Raw genomic sequence first — 25944 nt, 5'->3', positions numbered from 1 at the left:
AAATGGTTACAGTACCAAGTAACCATTTTGAATTTCCACTTTTAAGAAACAGCTAATGCAGAAATATGTAAAATATAACTAGTATACAGCTTTTAATTACCTTTGTACTGTCTTATAAATCTTGTTTGTTTTATTACTGGTATGTATTTTATAACTTGTTTTATGTCAAGGTGACCTTGAGTGTCCAGAAAGGCGCCTATAAATAAAATGTATTATTATTATAAATTAGGACCGACATTTAACATGCTAAATTTTCTGTGTTGGCTCGAGACTCAGTGTGAAAATCCTCATTAGACTCTTAAATTCCTTTTACCTTCTCCTGGAAAATGACAAAAAAAAAGCTTGTCTACTCACTTTAACTTTCCATTTATTCACTTGTGTTATGCAAAAATATTTATTTACAAAATACATTCTGTTTCATCTTTTCACATAAAACAATGTACAGTATAATACAAGCGACAAAGTTATGCAAGTTTAATCATGCAAGATTTGACTGAGTAAACATTTTCCCCATGGTTCATACATGTATTCAAAATAAATTTTTTACTTTGTTCATTCCGAAGACAAAGAATAATCTAACTATTGAACACAGGTAAGAAAAGACGCAGCATAAAATTTATTATTCATAAAATCGATGTAAACACTTAATGAATATGTATTTTTATTATAAAAAATATGTTTGAGTTTAAAAGTTTTTCACACATCCAAAAAGTTGCAACAAAATAATAAAATTAGCCCTACATTCTAGTTTTTCATATCTAAAAGGAAGGCAAGTACAGCAGTTTTTAATAGTGTTGCATATATATGTTGTTCTAAAGTTTAATTTCATTGAAAAGTACTAAGCTACCTCCACCTGCAGTTAATTGTACCTTTAAGGCCGCGGTGAAAAGATAGCAACATTTTCCCAATGACTCTGGTTCTTGTTAAAATACACAGTCTGTGTTGTTTGTATTTGTTAACTGCACGTGCTGTTTAATCCTCAGAAGTAAAAACGAAAAATGTCATTAGCCTGCAATTACAGGATCATCTGTTGTCATTGTGCGTGACCTCTTATTTCTGCTTGGCTGTCTGGTCATTATCCACTTTGTTGAGTCAGCAAAAATGAGTCAGCAACTCTGTGTCTTTCTTGCTCTCTAATTAAGTCTTTGGCAAACGCTGCTTGCAACACGTTTCCAGCAACACGTCATGTTGTCTAAACTGAGTTAACGGAATCAGTTTAAAATTATAGGTTATAACACAATTTCTCACAGTCTCTCACAGCATTGGTTGTTTTTTTTCCTTTAACCGTTCATGATAATATCAATAAAGATGATGCAGAGAATCCCAGTCTCACTTATAAAGACGTGTTAAAAATGTGATGTTGAAACTCTTAAATGTCCACGGTTTCAGCTTGACTTTTTTTTTTTTTATCAGAGTGGAGGATATGTATGCAACAAATGATTATGACTATTAAAATGATGGATCAGTAGATGAACTGAGCTCCTCCATGTGGCACCATCTCTGTCACCCCCCATGCCACCACGCTCCCCCTGTACTGGCAGCCCTGGCCTCGCTGCGCAGCCAACTGGGAAATTTCCTGTTCTGACAGGACAGTGTCCCACATATTAACCCCCGTCATTTTCCCAGCAAACGCCAGCTTTGGATCAAAACTTCCCTCAAACCCGGCCACACCACTCCCGCTTGTGGGAGACAGAGGGCAGCAGCCGTTTCTTTCTTGCCCGAGCTGGAGTGAGCCTCCCTCGGGTAAGTTGTGTCCCTTGGCCATCCCGGGCTTAGACGCCATCTTCTTCCCGCCCACCCACAGGGTCGCCAGGCCTTGCTCGGAGGACCAGGCTCCACATAAATGGATCCACTGTCCTGGGCTTACCACGCTCCTTGCCTCCACCTGACTAGCTTCCTCTCCAACAGTGAACACGGCAGAGGTTTGGGCAAGCAGCAGCTGGATTTCAGAAGGGTTTCGACGGTGTCCGTAGGAGAACAGCACAGTTTTGTTGAAGACTGAAGTTGGCTTCACCCACATGCAGACAGTAAAGGCGGACAGGGCCAGGGGGACATCTGGAATGATTGCAGTGTAAATCCGACGGGAGCGCATGGGAAACAGGAGGGCCATCTCACACCCTGTGCAACAAGTAGAAATGACGGCAGATGGGGTCAGTCAGTAAAACTCACGGTTTCATATACAAATGAAACAAAACATTCTCTTGTCCAATGTCTTGTCTAATCAAAACATTGGATTAGACAAGAATGTCTATCACATGGCATGCAGCACTTGACTGTAACCCAAAGGAAGACAAAAAAAAATGTCATCACATAAAACAAAGTTCTATAAGTAATCAATCAAGTTATTAAGAGATAGACTAATTCTCATGGGAGTAGACGTCAGCAAACCTGACTGCTGTATTCTGGAGTAATTGAAACATGTTTAAAGAGTTGTTTCTGCTTAACACTTGTTCATGCAAATAAACAAAGAATTAAGTACTCTCGGTTGTTTGTGAAGAAAAAAAAAATCCTTGTTTGAAATATTACGGACCAATTAACTTGCCTATTTTTGGACTGCGAGCAAAAACCAATCTGATGCACTGGGAGAAGATGTCACGCAGATAGACCTCTGGCATAATTTAGATCGTATAATAATTTTTAAAAAAATTCATATAATTTACACCAAACCATAATTTTGTGCTTTTGCTCCCCAAATTTAGTAAAAACCAATCAATTAATTAAAAACAAAAGTTAACAAAGTGACTATAATACTGACCTCCAGAAGGTCTATTTTCTGTCAAATAAGAACGTTCAAATTCTCATGACATTTTAAAATCTCCTTGGCTACCATGTCACCCATTCTCTTTAAAATAAACTTTCTATTGTTTATGTTTTATATATATATATTTTCGTTCTCTGGGTTGCCCCCTTCTTCCTGCTCTAACCCTTTTTGTCACTCCAGTCAGCTTTCACTTCCACCCTGCTAAAATTGGATATCCTAAATATTGATGTTCTCTTGGTCTCAGGTTTCTGTCACTCAGAAAATAGTAGCAAGGAGGAAAAAAGCTTTTCGACGTGTGTGTGTGTGTGTGTGTGTGTGTGTGTGTGTGTGTGTGTGTGTGTGTGTGTGTGTGTGTGTGTGTGTGTGTGTGTGTGTGTGTGTGTGTGTGTGTGTGTGTGTGTGTGTGTGTGAGTTCTTGTTGGTTTACATCTGGTTCTACTTTCTCAGGGTGCATTGGTGTGGTTTTTGCGGTGCATGGGTGATGAGCACACTTCCTTTTGCTCTGTGTGTGTTGAGCTGACTAACATTTCTAGACTCTAAAAAGGGGAATGTCATGAGGAAAATAGCTCTGGCTCTTAGGATGATGACAAAATCAGCCTTGACTTCACTTTTTAAATTAAACCTTGGGAAAAAGAAGAGAGTCCTTCTGGCTGACAGGGTTGACTTGCCAGAAAAGATATGTCTAAACTATTTTGGGTTAGCAGAAGTCATCTCAGACAACTTCTTAAAGACCACAGAAGTTTGTCCTAGCTGAAGTTGTGTTACCTAAATGTGCCACTGCAGGAAGAAACATAAACATCCTTAAGGTGGCTGAATATCAAACAAACAAACTACAGGAAACGGCATACCAGAGTAGACAAAATGCTGGTAATAAGATGGAAGGTTTACCTGCAGGTAGGCGCCTTTGCCTTGACTTCAGCTCTTCATCCAGCTCAGCCTTCACCTCTTGCATTGCAGCTAGCACCTCATCCAAAGCAACCTCTTCTGGTGTCACTTCTTGGAGATGGAGGCCATTTTTGCCAGCTCCTGCACTTCTGCTGCTGAGGCAGCTGCTCTCCAGCTTGGCCAGCCTGGATGTTTGAGTATGTTCTGCAGAGAGAAGCTGCTGTATCTGGGCCTCCAGGTGGTTGAAATTTCCAGCAGCAGGAGTCAGATCACTGAGCTTGAGGAGCTCCAGAGTTTCTCGTAGATGGCTCTCCAGCTGCAAGACCATCCGTCTTCCTGCTGTCTCCACAGCAGCCCCACAGGACCTTTCATACTCGGCTATAAACCTGCCAAAGGATGGGTGGAAAAGATTTACATCTTCTTTAGCAGAAAAGCTTCAATCCTTCACTTTTGTTTTGTTTAAAATCACTCTGTATGCCATAATTTCAGCTGAATTAATCTCATTGCTTGATAGAGCAACAGGACCCCTACCAACAGACCCACCTTTGCAAATCACCGCGCAGAGTTCCCATTTCGACCTTGACGATGTCATCAACATACTGAAGCAGCATGTTCTCCCTCATCTGGCTGTTCTCCATCATGGAGAAGATCTTGTCCCATTTTGTCAGGTCTGGAGAGTTGCAGGGGGTGGAACTCGGTGTGGCTGCAGAGAGACATGGTGAAAAGTTGGACCAAGACAGAACGAGATAAGTAGAGATCCAAAGTTTATGGAGTATTTTTTGATCTCATTATATTGATTATCAGCATAGTTGATGGTCTATCTGGAAGGTGATTTCACATCTAATGTCATTTTTATGATTCCCATATGAAGGCTGTCTATAAAGGATTGTAGTCACTTTGTGAGGTTCGCAGTGAGACTGATGTGAGCGCACGTCTTAATGAACAAAGATTAATGTGTAGCGTGTATGTTTACACCTCACAAGCTTACTCAAATATGTTCTGGCACAAACTTGGCTCTGTGACTGCAGCATGATCAGGTTTATGTAAACGAAACACACCACCAGCCAGTCACAGATGGCTGGTGGTCTTTCATCCATTTAAACTTTAAAGTATTCATTGCAAATACTGCATTTGCTTGAATAAGTAAAAACCACTCACAACCAGGAAAGCAAAATACTGCACAGTGACGATCCTTACTAAACGAAACGACAGGATTTAGGAAAACACAAGAAAACTTTTATACAATGAATAGAATTTTGTACCATAAAATATTTAGTAAGGCATACAAATACTTTCTCATTTACCATTTGAGGTAGTATTTTTTTTATGGCTGCCACAAAAGACACATCCACAAGGTAACAAACATTTCAACCACACACACCCACGCTAAAGGTTCATTTACACACTAGAAGGGTAGAAAAAAAACTTGGCTTCTTAACAGCACATAATCACCTGGTCATATTTCCTTTTCAACATTTTTTAACACCAAAACATGGTGGACTGCCCTAGTGCCCCTACCACATGGCTTAGTGAGTTTTGTGGGGGAAACCCTGGAGCAACACATTTAGGTAAAAACTTAGATTAATTTCTAATGAACAGTTTGAAGTCTCTGACCAACCTTGGGTTTAGATTCAGTATGGGCAGAAAACCACCTGAAGTTCAACTTGGAGAGTCAGAGATGTCAAACTCAGATTCAGCAGGGCTACCACACCCCCTGAATTCAGAATGTCAGCATGGAAAGTCAGAAGTCTCTTAAGCCAAGTTCGTATGCAAAATGGGGAGACCACCCACTGAAGTTGACTTGAAAAGTTAGAGGTCCTTAACCAACCCATAGTTCAAAATGCTTTGTTGATAGAACGTGTCTGGAAGTATGAAGTTCAGCATGAAAGACCCAACAGCCTAGACTAATCCCAGCTTCAGATTCAATATGACTGACATAAAATACTGCGAAAGTTCAAGGATGTTTTCTGTCATTGCAACAGGATCACTCATAGTACTGTACAATCTCTATTTAAGAACTCTCATTCTCTGTCTTCAACTAGTATGGTTAAACTTAAAATCTCACTTGTACACAGATAGATGCATATCTTGTTCGTTTATGTTCAAAACACTGTTCATCATAGATCAGTTAAATATTTAAAAGCTTAAAAAAAACTTCAATGTGCTGAAAAGTAAAAGCAGACGTAGGTCAGCAGGTAGAGTGACAAGCTGATGACAGCAAATGAGAATGTCAGGTTGTTGGGAGATCAATGAGAAAACGAGAAGGAAACAGAACAATTTCCCCCGCTGTGTTTCCTGTGAGATTATCCAGCTCTGTGCTGTGAAATGAGAAGCGAGACGGAAGGAAAATAAAGTGGGGAGGATGTGCTTAGAGAAGGAGAGAGATAATACGAGCAGTGGGAAACGTGGGGTAAGCGGGTGGGTTAAAGCAACAAGGAGGGAGAATATATATGTATGTCACACATGTTGTTCTGGTTAGCGTTTGACGCTTGCAGGCTCTGTTTATACCTGCAGACCTTTTCTGAGGAGATTGAGGCGGGGGGATGGGGAGGCATTACTGCAGACCTGCACTGCTTGTTTTGGCTTCTTAGTGTCCATGATTATTCAGAGGAAGCAGGATTTGGCTTCATGCAGTGTGTTTCCTTTGGTTTAATAATGCAGACAGTAGTTTACTTTTTTTAATGAGAGAGAGAAAATGTTTTTAAACATAAAAGAAATTTAAAATGTAAACTGTTCTGCATAATTCATTAAATTTTTTATTAAAATCCTGAGTGCATTCTTTGCAAAATATTAAACTACACATTTTGTTAACCTCCAGTAAATGCATAGTGAGTCACTTGCTTCCACTGATGAGAATCTTGAGAAAAAGTCGCCTTTAAGCTCAACACCCCCCATTTCCTGTCTGCTGAACGTCATTTTTCAGCCTGCCACTCATGCGAAAGTGAACTGTACTGTGACCTCTCTCATGTTGCCTATTAATTCAGATTCCTCTCAGAGATTGGGAGCTTTTGGCGGGTCAGAACAAGTGACCCGTATCTCCCTCTGACCTTTGACCTCCCCTCGTCCTGACACACCTGCGAACAAACTGTTCTCAACTCACGTGCTTGACCTTTTCTGTCCCTTCTCCAGCAGCCTCATTATGAATTCTGTGTTTCGTCGCACCTCTCCTCCCCCTCACCCCCCGAACTAATTTGTGTGTGTGTTTTACCACCCAGTCATTTGCCTGGAGCCCCTTCTGTTTTTGCCCTTCATCACGTTTTATCACATCACAGGCGGCTTGCCCAGATTTCAGCCTCTTAACTGATGATGGCGCTGCAATTATACCTCCTACTAGGTTTAGAAAAAACAAACAAATGATGAATGCAAGCTGTGAAGGCCCTTGGCTGAAGCATAAGAAACATGTAGTCCTTGCCTTTTCTCTCTCGTCCAGGCTGCCGTGCTCATGCAACTTTAATTATGTTGAAAATTAATTCCCTTAGTAATTCTGCAATAAGAAAACTGACGTCATTTCACATAGTTTTTTTTTTTCTTTTTCATCTCTGCCAACAGTCTTGGTACTTTATCAACTGTGGTGCCGTTTTTTTTAAGTTTTCTTTTTCCAACAGTAAACAAACCAACCCAAAAAAAAAGAAAACAAAGTCAGTGTTATTGTTTTAGGAAGCTTACTGAATAGATTGCAGAACATCACACACAAGCAAGACTGAATCTATTTCAGTGGTCATGATCTTTTAAAGCTCCTAGTTGTGAGTGCAAACTGAGACTATAAAGGTTTTGACATTTATCTAATAGTAATGGTGCCATTTAGTGAGCTTTTTCCTCTTCTCCACCCCCATTTCGTGGATTCTGACATCATTGCATAAATCAAAGACCTTATGTCACCTCAGAAACAAGCATGACTTCATACTCTTCCACCATAGCCAGAAAATAAAATACAGCTGTAATCTTCAATTGCATTACCACTGGAAATGTGCCTTTCAGATAATCAGATACACATTTAGTGTCAAAGACTTACGTGCTGGTGTCTCTCCATGAGAGATTTCATTGTAGTAGTCGGAGTACTGGATCTCGATGTCATCCTCGTAGGCGAGAGTAACACATGCGCACACAGAGAGAAGAAACGCTGCCTCAGGGATTCTCCACCAAACCATGCTGCTGCTGCTGCTGATGCTGCTGCTGCCGCCTCAGAGAGTGTGTGAGCAAAGTGAACAAGTATGTCTGCTCAGCTCCAGGTCCTTTTCCTGCTTCTCTGTCTGCGTGTGTGCATGTGTGTGTTTATGTGTGTGTATTTGTTTAAGGTTCCTCTGCTGCTGCTGCTGCTGCTGCTCTCACTTTTCTACAGACCTGCAGGTCCACCACACTCTTTTTCAAGCCTCAACTTTCTCTTATTATGTTAGTCCCTCCTCCTTTTCTAAAGACTCCCCACCTCTTTCTCTTTATCTCTGACTGATTTTTCTTCTTCTGTCCTCCACTAAATGCTGAGCAATTACTGACAGGAAGCCCAGTATTCCTGGCATAGGGAAGAGCTCACTCACGCTCATCTGTTTTTCACTCGTAAAATATTCCCGTAATTCTGACGAGGACATGTCGTCAGTTCACAAATTTTTTCTTTTACAATTCAGGATTGTACAGCAAGATATTTATATTCATGTATGAAAGGCAAAAGAATGTACATAAGACAGTTGAGCCCCATCAAATTTGGGCATCAACGCATAACACAATGGCCACCCAAAAATAGTAGTTATAGCAAAGTGCCAAGTTCCAGTTTAAGTTCATACAACTTCTATCCATCTGATAAAAGTAAAACCTAACAAACTGGCACCTTGTCTACCATTTTAAAAGGACTTTGTGGTGAATCGGGTCTACCTGTTATTTGTTAGATCAGCTAATGACCATTTTTGGAAAGACCTTAATAAAAAAAAAGCCTTCTGGTTAGTTTTGAATGTTCAAGATATGACCAGCATTGTTACCTTGTTATGGTCACCAGCACCTAGTTTTCTCCAAGGAAAATCATTAAAAGCATAAAATATTTTTGTTTTTTTACTTTTATTTTTCAAGGCACCAATCATGAAGGTGTTTCACATGTAATTTTTTTACCTAAAAAGTCACATCCAACTTTGAAAAATAATTGGAATGGAAATCAATATGCAAATTCTGAAAAAATAAGGGACTTTTGGAAAGAATTGAGATTTATTTAATTTAATAACATGATAGGCAGATATTGGTTCTTTATTCTGATAGAGGACATGAAAAATTAGAAATCCCAACAAACCGATGCATTTTCTTGCTTTAGAAAAGCTTTAGAAAAGTTATAGAAGAGCTATCTCAGTATGTTGTGTCGTCGTCACTCTCATTTTGTTTCCTTATAACTAATGTTCCAGGTGTTTTATAATCCTCAGGCCTCAACTGTTTAAGATTGATAGACTGTTTTTGATGGTTGAGGAGAAGTTTGTTACCTCCACCTACTTACTTTTGCAAGTCTCTAACTTTTGTTTCACAGAAGATCTTTGTGAATAGTAAGAGTTCTTACTCTGTCCTTTTTTTCATTTACCATGTAGCAACCACACACACATTTCATATATTGCACAATTTGTAGATTTCCATGGTGGGGGAAAAAAAAAAGCTTTTTCAGAAATCTTTTCCCAGAATTTACTCAGTTAGTGTAAATACACCCAGATTTACCTCAGATGAAATGAAGGTTTTCAAAAATCCTGTAACACATAGTAACAAAATATCCTCAACTTTTTTTTTTTTTTTTTTCCAGAACTAACATAGTTTGAAGTGATCTTTTTTTTTCTCAGGAACCAAGTCAAACCTGGGGGTAAAAAAAAAAATGAAATGAAAAGAAAAGAAGCTGAATCAGCATTTCTATTTAACATAATCTTCTGCATGTTTCGCCTGAAAACTATTGAAAGTTTTTACCAGAATTATTAAACTGATTGAAAGATCAAACACACTGGGAATATCCATTGAGGAAAGAGTTTTTTTTCTCTCTCTCTCTCTGAATCTCCATCCTTGTGCAAACATCTGGCTCTCTGAGGCAGAAGCAGCGCCTCAGCCTGCGAGTGAGGCAATGACTCATGCTCTGTTGGAGGTAGGCTGTGTGGTGTAATCAGATATAACTGCTGCTCCTGTGACTCTCAGGGAGAAAAAAAAAGGAGGGAGCTAAAAAATAACAGGAGGGGAGAAAGAAAGCTGAGATTTAGACTTTTGCCCCATGCAGAGATGGTGTGCAGGCTTTTGTTGGACTTTGTGGATGAGGTGTTTGCCTGAAAACTTTTGTGTTTGTTTATATTGACACATCTATCTGTCAGCTTCTCACCCTTGTTGTTTCTGTGGGCCCGTGATTGTGTCTGATGCGACACAATGTGACTGGGAAATCAATGTAGACTGTGTTTGCCCGTTTGTGTTTGGTCAAACTGACTCAATAACTTTCTCATGGGAAATGCCAACACTCATCCTGCTGCCCCCACTCCATCTTTCTCTCTGCCTTTGTCTTTCTTGTGGTGTTTTTCTGTTTCTCCCGCAGAAGCCTACTGAAAAGCATGTGTTCCTTGATCTCATAACCGGAGAAGTGTCGTGTTTTGTTTTTGTTGTGTTTTTTTTCTGTATAGTTGCGAGAAACAGCAATCTAAGAAAAAAATTAAAATTTTGGGTTTGCTGTAGTTTTTAGAAGATGGATCTTTAAAGAAGCTCTGAAATTTAATGCACTAATATACTTCTGCACACATTTCCAGAGAGAGATCTCTGACCATTTGTTCCTAAGGATCATCCACACTCCTTGGTCCTCTCTTATCCTGTCTTTTTAGCCCCACCCACAGGTATTTGGTGGGATTTCTACTCCTTATCAAAGTCTAGAGACAAAAAAAAAAAGATTAGCTGATCAGGTTCCTCTGTCGCTGAATGCTGTCGGTCAGTGACTCAATGCAATCTGCCGGGTTCCTTATATGGAAAAGTTCTTAATTAATTTGAGCAACAAACTGAACTTGACTGGAATATTTGGTAACTAGAATTGATTTGGATAACATTACCTTTTTTGTACTGTGCTGAAAAAACTTTATGAATTGGCACTGTATTAATAAACTAAACATAATTTAATTGATAATGAACAATAAAAAAAATTATGTTGCAACAATGTTGTACTTAGAAAAATGAATGCCTGCTTTTTTTTGGCTCCTTTCACCCTTTATAGCTCTTTGTTTCAGATGAAGCAGTAAATTTTACCAAATGAATTGCAGGTACAGGCAATCTGATTTTATGATAGTTTCATTATTAGCTCACAGTTATTGCATCCAGGCACTTCTTCACGACACGCATTTCACAGATGTTGACATTGCTTAAACAATACATTTGTGAAAAATTTCACAGCAGTGATTCTAATGATGAAGCTGCTCGCATAGGTGACAAAAATGTTGCCTCAAACATGTTGTTGATGCCACAGATTGACTCTCTCTGTCTCTGCACAGTTTGAAGGGCACCACATGATTCAGCTTTAATGAAATTTGTCTGCTCAGGGGCACGAAACTGTACTAACAGGTTTAGCTGAACAGCTTTTGAGGAGAACTGATGAATATTGTGTTCAGATTCTTTGCAGAAATGAGATTAAGATAAATTTGTTCAGCTCAGATGGAGTTCAGTGTTTTACCATGGTGATACTCTGCTTGGGGTTTTTTTCCCCCGGTGCAACAAAAGAGCAGTACTAAAATTGTATCATTTTTTACAACAGAACATATCTCAAAGATAAACAATATTTTAGCTTTTGCAATAAAATCTTCTTTTTTTTTTTTTTTGACATGTTTACACTTTCTACCCAAAACCTCAGCTTGAAAATATGAAAGCGTATAACTAAGACCAGAAGAGATCGGGCATCGTTTTCATTATCCTAAAAACAAAGAACCAAGCAGGGAAATCTGAGTGTGGATTTGACTTTTTCAATTGGTTCCACATTGAAGCGTGAGGATCAAACAACAATACTGTTCCTATTTGTGGGATTTTGGCAAGAAATCAATCAAGTTTCTGCAGTAAGAATCTTTCATAATAACAGCCAAATTCTGGCATTGCAACATGTAAAAAAACAACAACAACAAAAAAAAAAGTAGGGAAAATGGACATTTTTGACTGAACTTTGAAGAGAAATACTCACAGCGGATAAGAATGATTGAATTTAAACTTTAAGATTTAAGACAAGCCTCAGCCAGTGAGGTTACTTAGATTAAAGGGAGAAAGGCATAATCACAGGGAGGTAGAGCAGAAGGCAAACAGATGTTACACGCTTAAAGGCAGAGAAGAAATGGGCCTATTTGCTGTGAATTCAGCGTGTGTATGACTTGTGTAAATATTTATCTTTTGTTGCCACATAACTGCCACTTGAATTGATGGTTAATCCAACTAAAACAGATCAGAAATGCATAGCTGACAGCAAAAAAATAAAACAAATCTCTTCAGATTTTGTCTTCTTTATATAATAAACAACACTAAACAAACCAAAATATTTTATTTTATTTTTTTTTTCTAAATCAGATCCTTCCGAATGCATCGCCACCTGAAGTGCTGAATCAGCGGAAGTAGGAGCTGAGTAATGTGGTATTTGTCATGGTCTGAATACTTGAGGCTCATATGATAAGAACAACTCATAAAGGTCGGGACGGGGTTACAGTCACGTTGGTGAAAGTTCAAGATGGTTGGTGAAAGAGTTACTCTGTGCATAAAGCACTTTGAGTGGTCAGTTTGACTGGAAAGGAGCTCCATAAATTCATCCCAAGACCATTTACTAAGTGATAAAATTTGTCCAAAACAGCCTGACTTTTCGAAGAAAAAGAAAAAAAAAAAAGTAAAGTCCTCCAAAACCTAAAAACTGAAATTCTGTGTTAGATTTTTTTCCAGTTGTAATGGGACTCCCGGCTTCTAAAACCTCCACATTTCGCTCATAAATCCACGGAATATTTTCCCAAAAGAGGCATATTCAAGATATTTATTTGGGACATGTGAGCCAGGCCTTTGTGCTCTTTTTAGTCAACAATGGTTTTTTTGTTTTGAAACTCACCCATGGATTCATTTTAATCCAATCTCTGTGTTATTGTTGATTTATAAACACTGAACTTACGGTAACCGAGGCAAGTGAAACTTCCAGTGCTTTTCATATCATTCTGGGTTGTTTGAAACCTTGTAGATAAATTGTCGGTGCAGTAATTTTGGTAAGGTGGCTACTCCTTTTGGTTTTCTGTTTTTGTTTTTTTTTGTTTTATTTTCCTAGACTGATGTCATTGTCGCTCTTTTGTTGTTAATTTTTTTTATATTGGGGCATGACGTGTTGCATTTTGACATCTCCTAACCATTTGGTCAGTTCTTTCTAAGGAATTTCTTTATTCTACACGCCAGGCAAGAATTAGATCTGGATGACGTTCATTCACAATTTAATAAAGGGATAATCTGTATTTTCACATAATTTCCTGGTTGGTTTTGTCCACATCTATCCCTTACAAAATCATCACTTAAAGCTGCGCTTTGCTCTTACTCAGGTTATCATTGTCTGATATTAACATTAGTTTGATCATCTGAAACTTTTAAGTGGGACAAGAATGCAAAAGTATGAAAATTCTGTGTTTCGGTAAGTGATTGTTTCCACTAGATCACATAGACTGCACACCTGGAAGTAGTTTTCCAACTAATTTTTAGCGCTCTGGCTCTTGGATTGCAACCAGAGATTTAGGCAGTCATGTCAGATATTAATCTAAATATTTGATCGTGTTTATAGTCTGGAATCAGATTCCTTTAATACCTTTATCATCTCTTCATGTTTGGGTTCGGCTTATTGTCTCCTACCTTGTTTGATGCTACTGTTTTAGATGAAGAGGGATTTAGGCAGGATCTGAAATAAGAGGTTGAATTTGTGTCGTTTTAGTCTGGCCAGGTTGTTCTTAATGAATGTGAGGGCTGTAAATTTCCCTCAGTATTTCGTGCAGACTCCTGTCTCCTCCTGTCTTTTAACGTACCTTTGAATAGACGTTTTGGTCTTTTAACTGAAGCTTTGTGGTTACTATGAGCTTTCTCTGTACTGTACAGGCAACCTTTAAGATGATCTGTGTTGAACTGTGTAAAGGTGGCGTGTTTGTGATATTTTACTCTGTAGGGCAATAAGAAAACCTACTCAGTGTACTATCATATATGAGCTTTGTCCTAATTTGTATAGAAGAATCAGTACCTTTTACATATTTCGTGGCGTTAGTGTCCATATTTCACAGGAAATGGAGACAGAAAACTTGCAGCAAGTGATGCAGGCTGTGACTCGAACCCTGGTCATCTGTTGACGACAGAGTCTCTGAATCTTTGGCATTGAGCAACATATTGCGCCAGGAAAATATTAATCCTTTTTAGTCATGTTACATTTCATCTTAAAAAATTGAGCACACAACCTGTGAATATGTTTTATTAATTATTAAACTTCCCAGTGCCAGTTGCTTTGATTACAGAGCAACATGATAGCTCGGTGGTTAGGATCGTTACATGTGAACTAGATCCTCTCAGCCCAAATATTGATCCTACCAGGGCCTTTCGGTATGAAGCTTGTACGGTTTGTTCTTGAATGAATGAATTCTCTTTTAATAAACTCCAACAGATCTTCTATTAGCCTTTGTAACTATAAAACCAGTTGAAATTTTCTGCCATATTTGTACCATCAAATAAATACTCATCAACTCCATGAAAGGAGTCAGTTTTATAAAAATAAACTACTTTTTTTAAAACTCTTTTTTCGGACTTCATCCATTTTCTCCTACATTCTCTATTTGACACACAATCTGACTGCATTTAAACATTGGATGTGAAGTATTACTTGCGGCGTGCCTTTCTATTATACTAGAGCTATTATATAAAATGCCTGAAAATCACCAATAATACCCCCTTTCTTTGAAAACAAGAGTTTTTGTTTAGTGAAGTGGATCGTTTAAAGATGTTTTATTGTCACACAGAGGCTGTTGTGTAATCCTGTGGTTTTGCAGGCCTGTAAGCCACTTTGCAAAGGCCTTCATGTCTGATCATGTGTCAACTTGACTTGATTCAACACAATAAAATGGGAAAGTGATTATTTCTAAACAGTGGATATTATTTCATAGCTGGGAATCATATGTCTTGTGACTGCAATAAACAGGAAAGTTAAAGGTGATTTTTTTTTTTTTTTTCCCTGTGGCCTGTTTCTTATTTTGGTAGTCATGGTGATCAACACATAACACAGTGCCTGGCATGATAGTATTCAGGCCCTTGGGATATACCCAAGGTGGCCTTGGTAATTCTGGAGGAGTTGCAGAAAACTGTGACTCGGTTGGGAGAATCACAGCAACACAATCCTCAAACCTGCCCAAAAATATTTTAGTTTTTATTACTGAAAGAAAGCAGTAAGAGTTCCCAAGGAGAAAGATCACAGCAGTCATTGCATTAACTAGTAAATTGATAGAAGTATCTCTAAAAAGAATAAAGGTGAGATGATTTTTCTTTATAATTGTTAAAAGTATCCTTTTGCGTCTTTCAGATGCAATGATTGCACTGTGTTTCCAAACTCATCAATTCATGTCCTTAAATACTCATGTCTTTAATGTTAATTGTGAACACAAAAAGTGAAACTACAAAACTTGCAAAATGCAACATTTATGTTTCTGCGAAACAAAACACTGAATCAGAATGAGGCTTTTTCTAGTCAAAGCAGGACGACGTCAATACAAAACCTTTTCTTTGTCAGTATTTGCGCTCTATGTGCAGAGTGAGCTGGTGTAATTATTGTTTTCTCTTCATGTGTTACAGGTAACCACATGATGCTACGTGTGCTGCCATCAGTCTACCCCAAACAGCCACACACTATCCACCATCACCTGGGCAGCCTCACAGCGATGATGCCCCGGCTGGAGACACCTGAGCAACAACACCTGATCAGACTTATTCAGATGGTTGCAGAGCAGCATCCACTTGTAAGTCCTTGTTTTTATTCATTTCAGAAGACTAAAACTGAGAGCTAAGCATAATAACAGTAACTATGTTAAGCTGGGTTGTTGTTACAACTATGGCAGAAATGATTTTGCAAGTGATATTTAAACTGCGGCCAGATCTTTGGCAAGGGTGTGATTTGTGCTTGCAAACTTTGAAGTTAGTTTTTGATATCACATTTCAGATTGTTTGGCATTACTGGACATGTGAGAGTTTACAGCGGTAGTCTAAATGATATAAAACAAACTGAATTGAAAGTGTAAGAAAACAGAGGGACAGATCTGCCTGAAATCGTAACCTTCTTGTGTTACATGGTTACCGGGTGTCCAGACACCATGGCTTTGCATCAGAAGTTTTTCACACTGAGGTCATTTCTGCCAAGAACACTGCACCTGAAAGGAAAGTTCAGGAAGTTTTCTGAATCAGGAGCAACTTTTAATATCAATGTTTCTGAACATCTCTTTGACAAGATAGTGGCATCTTGGACAAGGTGCAGTGATATGTGACCGGAGGAGGCAGGTGAAGTAATCCTGACAAGTAAGAGAGGAACATGAGAAGTAAAACAGATGCTAGCAATGATGAGAGAGAATCAGTTTATCTTGACTTTTCTATAAATCGTCTTTCTTTTTTACTGATATTACAACTTTTATGGTCAACATGTATCTACGATGCCTGTTGAAATACATGGAAGAAATGGGAGGCGAGGCGAGGCAGTGCAGTGCTGTCATGTCCACCATGAGGCCTAAATGCCACTTGCACTTAAAGACTACACTTCAGAACATTATTTCTCAATATTGTGGGTCTTCACACCAATATTGTTCTCGGTGTGAACAGCAGAGAATTTACTGTAATGAGTATTAGTTTACTTTATGTATATTTTAAAACAAGTACTCCTATTAATCAAACCTAGTCAGATTGTTGACCATTTAGCCTTTCGGTTTGCTGCATTGAGAATAATCCCCTAGAAAGCTAAATAGAGCTCATAAAATCGAGCGCTACAGGAATACCTTTTATCCTGCATATTTTGGAGCACAGCCATTGTGATCAACAGGAGGGGGAATACCACATATCAGCAACAGAGCATGCAGTAGTAAAACATGCAGTTTTATTCAGAGGAGAAACAACGTAGGCCATCTGGAGTTATTCTTATCCTCTCTCTTTTCTCCCAACTGCACACGCACACACACACACACACACACACACACACACACTACATGCTCATGAAATATTGGCAGTTTGATTGTTGCCGTGTTCACCACAGCACTTGTGAAATGTTCTGCATTATAATGGCACTTACTGGAAGTGATGTCCTGGCAATGTAAAAAATAAAACATACTTCATATGGGAAACATTTTTAGCTGTCGTCCTGTCTTTTTGAGAAAGAAATTCTTGTTGGATTTAGTGTATTTCTTAGAAAACGTGACTCATTATGGAGCAGCAACAGAGCAGACAATCGTGGGCTTTCAGTCTAGTGCCTCCCAGTGTGATCAGCTTGGATAATGAGCAGGAACTCCTCATTCATTCAGTTTGCTCAGAGAGTCCTACCGGCAATCTTTTGTTTTTTTGTTTGTTTTTTTTTTCACTCCGCCCTTTATATCTCAGATGAAAGAGCCAGAGCTCAGAGTTTGTGTTTGCTTTATTAGTGCAGAGCGCTGAAGCTGAGTCATGAATTGATGATGTATATTTGTTGTAATTTTTTTATTATTATTATTATTATTATTTCTCCTAATCCCTGCAGATGCTGAGCACAAATGTGCCCACACTGGTCAGTTACCTGAGTGAGCCCACTCTGACCGAGGCTTTGCTGGGCGCTCTCGTGGATGTTTCCCAGGCCAGCCCCTCATCACTGGTCAGCTTTTTGCCAGCGCTAAGGATGGTGGGACAGCAGTCTGCTGCCTTTCTCAGTCATGTAGCCAAAATCCATGGTGCTATTGGCATCCTCAGTGAGGTAAAACACACAGAGACACAATCAAGATGTTACATTTATATAAGAGATACAGAATGGAGAGCATGTCAGAGGTTTAAGGTCTTTTACATAAGGGACTCATGTTGGAGAAAAGGAGAAACAGAAACCATCCTGTCAGAAGAAAAAAAGAGAGGATCACTAGAACTAATTGAGTAAAAATGTTTAATTTATGCCCTGTTTCACAATACTACAAGATCTGCAGGCATGTCTTCAGGCTTTTACAGTAAAACAGTGAAAAGAAAGGTCCTCCGAACCCCTAGGACTGAGACTGTGTTGCAGGACGTAAAAATGTATTTTTTCAGACGTTTTCCAGCCAAGACAAATAAGCTTTTGGAAAGAATAAAGGGTAAATTTTATTGTCACTAGATGTCAAAACCAACGCCAAAGACCATTAGCTGAAACTGCAGAGAAGGGTGTTCTCCAAAGTACTGTAGGATCTGTGTTGGTTTATCAGATAAAATCCTTAAAAATGTTACCTCATATATATATATATGTGTGTATATATATATATATATATATTCCAGACACCATTTAGAAAAGGAACGCACTCACCACAAACACTTTGAGGCGAGTTTTTAATTGAATAAGGGGAGAAGAAAGTTATGCACAGTCACATGGCTTCTTCTTTGTTGTCCTGCCAAGTGTGAAACCCAACATTTCACACTGCACATGGCAGATCTGAAGGTTTATGACCTGACTTTGTGGTCAATGAAAGTTTCCTAAACAAACACAGACTCACACCTTCGACAGATCAGAAACTGTTATCCAGGTCAGAGGTCACGATTCAGTCATCTGGAGGACATGGGCCAAAATGGCCTCCATGAGATAAAAGTTCCCTCCCCCGCCAAAACACCTGAATCTACTGTATCTGATAAAGTAAATTACCATGTCTTTATTTCTCTGCTCTAGGTGAATGAGTTACAGGATGGAGTTCAGAAGAGGCTAAAATCACATTATAAATTTCAGGAACTGTGTTTGTCCACTTTTCTGTGTTTGTTGTGAAGGCTAAGATTAGGATCTTCTGTGTGATATGAGTTAATCTGTTCAAATGTTTGACTCATTTCTGTAAAGGCAAGTTTAGCACTCAATCAATCACCACACACTTATGTCAGGGAAGGTTTTCCTCTGGATAAAAAACTAGCTTAGTCTCAGGAAGAAGAATGACATTCAGCTCTTAGGGTCCCACTTTCTCTCCTCTCTCAGGTCTACTTAGCGCAGCTTAAATGCGTTTTGGGAAAATTAGCCACAGGGGAATACATATTAGTCTCCAGATGAGATATTTTCTTTCCACGTACACATCACACGGGGTATTTTTGCAGATACTGCAAACACACGCACAGACCTCTCTCCAGGGCAACATTTCCTCTAAAAGCTGCTTCCTGCTCAATCTTCTTGTCAAGCAGCCCGCCAGCCCAACTTTATCACACCCTCAAATGCACCCGCGCCCACTCACACACACCCGCACACAAGGGTTTCTCGGACCACAGTGTCCCGTCTTTCTTCACCTTGGAACTATTTGGAAAATAACACTTGTTTTCTGAAAATGCTCCTGCAGAGGCCTCTTGCTGATGGCAGTGGGGAATGCCTCCTGTGGGTTTGTGCTGTGCCCTGCATGCATGCATGCATGCGCACTCGTAAACACTCGTTTATGAGAACACATGCATGCGGGATGACCTCGCTCTCGATTGCACAACTGTTTCCCTTTCTTCCTCGACCCCCTTGAAGGGAACTCAGGCTGGATTCTGTGTGTGGATCCATTGCTTGTTAGATCAGAATATATCACTAGTGAAGGAAACACTATACGCTTTTCAAAAGGTCCAACAGTTTTGAAATAAATGTGCCATCTGATAATAATAATAGTGATAATTCTTCCATGCTGTTGAACTCCTTCATGAGTCGGGTTGGTGAGACCATGTGTTTATTTTAAAGCTTTCAGTGACTTATCGTGTTGTTCAGTGTTTGCCAAGTTTTCATTTAGCTCCAAGGTAGATCTTTTGCAGTTTTAGCAATTGAATTAATAGCATTCTTAATGACTATAACACCATGTCTGCTTATTTGGTGCGCAAATAAGCAGATATGAGCATTCTATTCCTCATGTTTGACTTTTGGACCCTGGTTACTTTCTAGCAATTTGGATATAATGATGGATCGTTGTGTGTAATTTTGACTGACTTTTGATGGTTTATAAATGGTATTCAAATAAATATCTGTGTGTTTAGCATTTGCATTTAGTCATTTGGGATGTGTAGTTTTTTTCCTCAGAATGATTTTGTATTTTTGTAAAAGGTAGACTTTTAAAAAATTAAATTAAACTGAGCTTTTCCTAAAACTGTAAGGTCTGTGTGGAACACAATAGTTTTTCCTTTCATAACCACATTTGTTCATTTCATTTTTATTTTTAAATAAGTATAGCCAGAGGTATCCAATAATGGTCACTCAAAAGAAGATTTGGATTTAGCTAATCCCTAAATCTGGCAACATCAAGGACTATACATGCAGACCAAGACGATAAGAAACAATTGACCCAGAAAAAGTGAATGTCTTTCTCTTCATAAGGCAAATATGTGCTTTTGATCCATGACTTACCAGTCTCTTTTTAACAAGGACCTATATGTTTGATACACTATAATAATTCAAATTTAATGTATTATTTAGCATTTTTAATTTTAAAAATCTTAAAAATTTTCCACCTCACAAAACATTTGACAAAAAGACTGTTTTATCCATTTCCCTTTTGTTAAATAGCTCAAGGTCAGATTGAGCGACAGACATTATATTTTCAAATATTACTATAGATGCCTAATTTAATAAAACACCACATCAACATCCCATAATGCTCTGCAGCAGGGATGGCTTCATGTGTAGGCTTTTTCTGGCTTCTTTTACATGTAGACCAGACAGTTCAGTATTGACCTCATCTGACCTCTTCTCCAGCATCTTTCCTGTCCACTTGTGGCAAACTTTAAATGAAACTTGAAGATCTTTTTTTACAATAATTAGTTTTGATCCACACTTGAGTGTCGGTGCAGTATCCAGCAAACTGACCAGCAGTGGATTGTGCCAATGATTTAAATTATTTTTAAGTAGTTTTCCTCTATAAAAGTGTCTGTAATCTGATAAATAACTCCCCCGTGGCTGAAGTGGTTGTTGTTTTTATGTTACCAATACTCAGTTTTTCCCAGAAGACAATATAAAAACATCCCAAAAAGTAAGTTATAAGTACTAGTTTAAAGTTACACAGTGTGTCATGAACATGTCAAATATTATATCAGGATTTCTTAAGGGGATGATTATGTTTCAGTTTACTGAAAGGAGAATTATTTTTCACTCTCTGAAATCCCTCACGAATCTGAAAAATTTATATTTTGTTCAAAGGAATATCTGGTTACATTTTAAAACTACTCCCTTAGAGCACATCATGAAAAACGTCTATGAAACCTAAAAAGATTCCTGTCTTGGACGGGATTAGGTAAAAACTAAAAAGTTAATTAACCAAACACTACAACTCAAAAAATACGATTCCTTCCTGTTTCTCAACCTAATACTTTTGAAAGATTGGATTATTTGGTTCCCAGCTGAGCATATGCCTGAAAAGCACAATAAAAATATATAGACAGTAGACACAGATGGTGAAATGTAAAGAGATAATTGTCGTAGTATAGTTTATCTACAATGGATATATTCATTTAAATTCAGTATAGTTTACATAAAGCCATTTCACAACAAGTGTTGCCTTGAGGCACTTTATAAACAAATGATTTCAGTTCAGTCATTCAATTAATGATGTAATGCAGATTTCAGAAGCTCTCCAGAGATAAAATGCTTTGCAAATGATTTTAATGATGCTGCATTTCTGGTTGTTTTTGCTCCAAACACATCGTCACTGATTTGATCGTAGCTCCAGGCTAAAATCCTCATGTCAGAGTAATAAGTATTTTCTCTGTGTGTCCTCCTGAAATGAGACAGTTGATATTATAATTTGACTCTTGTGCTGCCACAATGTTTAGAAACTTATAATTAAAAAGCTGTTTACACTGATTAGTGATCTCTTGCAGCCTAAAGTAAGCCGATGCTTAGGATGCTGAATCCTTGCCAAGTGCTTCTAAATAATTATTCAGCAAATCATTTTCTGTGTGATGATGGAGGGAAGCCTCACGTAGTATAATACTCATGAATTGATGTTTTTTTTAAAGCAATATGTAAAAGTTTTGTTTTAAACGATAATTAAAACTGCAATCTGCGTGAATAGAAATCATCCTAGTCTTTTTACCTCCAGCCTGAGCTGCAGGCGAGCTTCTGACTCATTTATGGGCTAAACTCCTGCAAATCCTTGTGGCATATTACCAAAGTCTAAGGTCAAGTGCTACATATTCTACTCTTTTTGGGATCAGTGAATAAATTTATGGCTCTACAGAGAGTGCTTATGAAAGGTGCCAGATGTAGCTTCGTCCTCCTCAACTCATTACTTTGTGCGTTTTAAAATATGTAAGCAGATTTTGGCTCTGTTTTTATATCTGGCCTAATTTAGAAAAAAGAAAAAAGAAAAGTTGTTTCAAAGGTTTCATTGTTTTTTTTTTTTTTTAAAGGAAAGTTTTTGTTTGTATCGCCACATGAAGGCCTTGACTCTGACCTGGATCACAGCCAGAGAGAATTGTTATGTTTTTAGCATCTGTTCTGATTACTGTGAGTTCAATCTTGGTTTGGGGGTTAGAGTCGCTTTGCGTCAGCACAGGGCAGGTTGAACAGGAGATAAACAACAGCAGACAGAGGATGATGAAATATGAATATTATGACGAAGACCCCTTGCTAGGAAATCACATTTCAGAGAATGGAGGAGTTTATACTTTCTCAGCTTGCAGAGAGCTGGCTGCATGTGCTTGTGTTTATTATAGTTTATCATGATTTAGGCAAAAAAAGAGCTCAAGCTTACACTGTCAGAGCCGACCTCCCTTCTAGCTGGAAGTGCAAAACTAATCGCATTTAAAATCACCTTTTTAGCAAAACCCATACATTCAGATCCAGTGTTTTCCCATAACGCAGCAGATTCAATTTTAGAGGCACTTCAAGAAGAACAACATTAGAAAATAACCATAAGACTGAATCTATCTGAACAAACAAATATGTTTTTGGTAATTACGTCTGGTTATTCTTTTTTTTTCTTGATCAACTCCTTTTAAATGGTCTTCTAACCTTTACTTTTACTCTGACATCTTTGGAAAGGATTTGAAAAGGTCTGAAAAATTAACCTTCTCAGCATAATTAGCAGCATAATCTCATGCTTCAAATTAAGAAGCTGATACTAACACAAACATCAACCGCCAATGTATTACTTTATTCAGTTTAAGTACTTTTAAAAATGTTTTTAATATTTACAAGGCAAAATTGTTTTTTTTCCCAGTAACTGTTCTCAAAATAGAAAGATAAATTAAAGGGGTTTTTTTTCACAATACAAATAAGTACTGATTGAATTGTATTATAATAGCTATGATCAATTAAAGTCCATTGGCACAGTTTAATTAAACAATACAACAACCTTTCACAGAAGCTGCATCAGACATATCTAAAAAAAACAGTTTTGTTTTTTAGTGTCACTGTAAGAAACTGGATTTCACTCCTTATTTAGTTAACTTTTGATGAGATCAGTGTTATTCTTACATTAATTGCACTTTGGCAATCCCAATCATTCATGAAACATTATGCCTGTAAAATAATATTTAGCATAACCTTGTTTTTTCTGTAAAGATAAATCGATTTCTTGTTGCAGAGATGGATTTATCAGATTTATCTAATGCCTTTAGAGAGAGATTTCCTGTTTCTCTGTATATTCCTAAGCTATGACACTGGATGTTACAAAAGAGATCTTGTTTTCAATTCAGTTATTAGTGTACTTTTTCTTAAAACATACCCTGTAATGTACCTATTTTAAAAGTGTGTATGTTTGCTACCAAACTGTACGCTTGCTGATTTCTGTTGCCCCCTTCCTCCAGATGCATGCCCACAGCTCACTGGTCTACCTGGTGTCCCTGCTGGGCAGCATGGAGCACAGCTTTCACCACACCTTGCTGCAGGAGATCAGAGCTCTGACTGACAGATACCCGTCGTTACTGGGAGGCTGTGGGAAAGACATCTACAGAATGAGCAACTCATTCACTGCCATAGCCAGAGTGTTGGAAAGACGGCTGGAGGAGAAAACCACCCTTCACTGCAGGTTGGAGTTGATGAGAAAACGACGGCAAGCAAAACACTGAATGTTGTTACCTTAGAGCCTGTCTGCACTAATCAGATCATTTCTATGAGTCTTACCATATTCAGTCTTGCTAAGAATAAGTCTGAATGCAGGTGGTTCTACACACTGATTTTTCTTTGTTCTGTGTTTGCTGCGCATGCAAAGCTGGAAAAAATGTTTGATGTGTGTGTATTATATTAGTATGAAAACCACACGAAACTGTAATAAATTTTATTATTAATAAAATAATTTTGAGTTACAAAATACACACAATAATGCGGCACCTGGAAGTTAAATAATAAAAATATCAAATCAAAGAAACTGTGTCTGGAATGGATCCAAACATTCTGACAATCAGAAATGAACAATCTAAATCTCTTACAGGGCGGAAGAGGCGCGTCCGGCTTCAGGTGGGTCTCTCCCCGCTGGTCGAGGACGAGGGACGTCTGAGCAGCGACTGCAGGTAAAAGTCCAGAATTTTGACGAGAAGACACAAAATGTGGGAACGACAGAGGAAGAAGGGGAGGAGTCTCCTCCACAGCAGCGACGCCACAGCCTGAGCCAAGGCGCCAAGGAGGAGAGACAGGAGATGAGATTCAACAGGTTAGTTTGTGATGGTGACAGTGCATCCAGTCATTTCTTTAAATTGGTGAATAGAGCAGGGTTCTTGGAAGACACCATAATAAAACATATATTTCTATGGAGGAATTGGTGGCAGTAACTAAAACAGGAGAATTAACACATCTATATCTGATAAAATCTGGTTTTCAAACAGTATGGTCACCAAAAAGCTTACAAAAAAGCTTTGTTAAAACAACGCTAATAATTTAAGTTTAAGTCATTTAAGTTTGATATTTTCTTCATTCATTTAATTTTCTGGTCTTCAACAGGTCAAAGAGCCTGGCTCTTCATATTGCGCGTTCGCGCTCCCTCAGCTCAGATACAGGAGAGGACAGCGAAGCCGTGGAGCCGAGCACAGAGATCTGCGCTTCCAACGCTCAGTCAAATCAGGCCTCAGGCAGCCATGAAGTCTCACCGTCAGAAAAGAAACTGACAAGCGACAACTCCCTGTCTGTCACAGCGGAGAAGAAGGAGGTGGAAAAAGCTGAGATCAAAGATGAGAACGGAGAGGAAGCAGAACAGGTGCAAGCCGACAGACTCTTCATCCATTTGAGAGACAATATGGAGACGATCAGGGAGTTCTGCAAAGACATGGCGAAGCGGATCCCGGTTCCAGAGCAGTGTGTGATTGAAGGTAAAGTGAGTGATTCCTAATGGGTTTTCTACAACCAGACCTAGAAGTGCCATGTGCTGCAGAAATATTGACGTAGCTGAAGCTTTGCCAACCACAAGATTTATTTTCTAGAGATTTTTATTTTACAGACCAAGAAAAAAGGATGCAGTATTATGAAGGTGAACGAAGAGCAGAAAGGCTTTTTATTTCTCTTCTTTTACAAATGAGAATGTCAGAAATGTTGCATGTTTTGCCTTTATTTGGAGTAAATATTTCTGGTTTGTATTGCTGCCTAACTCCCCTTTGAACTTCTCAACAACTTTGTTGATTTATTGGTCGTCATGATGCTGTCTGTTCGTTAAAATTACCCAACTATCCCATGATTTGTTCACAGAAATCAGATGCATTACAGAGAACAGTCAGTGGCACTGGATTCTGTTTTCATTTAGATTTTCTTGTTTCTCCTTCGGGAAGGAAAATCACATTAAATCCTAATAAAATAATTTGAAATTTGTCCTGCCAGTTTTAGATATTTCTGCTGATTGAATCTTCACAGCTGATTTAAATGGCCCATCCTCTGCATGTTGTAAACTTCTGTGGAGGTCTGCTAATGAACCATCATTTGAGTCAGATGTGTTGAACCGGGGAAACAACTAAAAGCACACCAGCCCTCCGGGGGTTAACTTTGGACACCACTGGTTAAAGATTGCATGGTACATTATTTTCCATAAAGTACTACATTACTGGCATGAGCTCAAGCACTAGAATAAACTGTAATGTAGTAATTATAAAAATGATTGTGAGAAGATTTTCCAGAAAGGGGGGGACAGTGGAGATTTTATGTGATGTCCTGAAAATAAAAGAGTTGATAGTTACATGTGGTGACAGGTGTTGATTAATGG

General features: G+C 38.4%; 2 protein-coding genes across 2 annotated transcripts in view; one reads left to right on the top strand and one right to left on the bottom strand.

The window, feature by feature from the left end:
• Nucleotides 1-25944, top strand: part of veph1 (ventricular zone expressed PH domain-containing 1) — a 67591-nt gene that overhangs the window by 20442 nt on the left and 21205 nt on the right. The window contains exons 5-9 of the mRNA XM_014998104.2: nucleotides 15437-15600; nucleotides 17355-17564; nucleotides 23570-23790; nucleotides 24193-24411; nucleotides 24699-25063. Coding sequence (XP_014853590.2) covers nucleotides 15437-15600; nucleotides 17355-17564; nucleotides 23570-23790; nucleotides 24193-24411; nucleotides 24699-25063 — 1179 coding nt within the window. The remainder of the gene's footprint in view (nucleotides 1-15436; nucleotides 15601-17354; nucleotides 17565-23569; nucleotides 23791-24192; nucleotides 24412-24698; nucleotides 25064-25944) is intronic.
• ptx3a (pentraxin 3, long a) lies at nucleotides 351-8032 on the bottom strand. Its single transcript, XM_014998105.2, has 4 exons — nucleotides 7659-8032; nucleotides 4190-4349; nucleotides 3650-4032; nucleotides 351-2118 (listed from the first exon to the last, which is right to left on the bottom strand). Exons 1-4 carry the CDS (start codon nucleotides 7792-7794, stop codon nucleotides 1463-1465), a joined length of 1335 nt encoding a protein of 444 aa, XP_014853591.2. The 5' UTR covers nucleotides 7795-8032; the 3' UTR covers nucleotides 351-1462.

Source organism: Poecilia mexicana, unplaced genomic scaffold (genome assembly GCF_051168715.1).
Source record: "Poecilia mexicana isolate PSO_F unplaced genomic scaffold, ASM5116871v1 scaffold_13, whole genome shotgun sequence".
NCBI classification, from domain to species: Eukaryota; Metazoa; Chordata; class Actinopteri; order Cyprinodontiformes; family Poeciliidae; genus Poecilia; species Poecilia mexicana.
This window is presented reverse-complemented; position numbering and strand designations above follow the sequence as displayed.

Bases quoted from the DNA above. Each gene is read 5' to 3' on its own strand.
- ptx3a (XM_014998105.2), bottom strand. From the start codon at position 7,794: ATGGTTTGGTGGAGAATCCCTGAGGCAGCGTTTCTTCTCTCTGTGTGC. The intron at 4,350-7,658 runs GTAAGTCTTTGA...GTCTCTCTGCAG, and splicing joins TCATGGAGAGACACCAGCAC to CCACACCGAGTTCCACCCCC. The intron at 4,033-4,189 runs GTGGGTCTGTTG...ATCCTTTGGCAG, and splicing joins CTGCGCGGTGATTTGCAAAG to GTTTATAGCCGAGTATGAAA.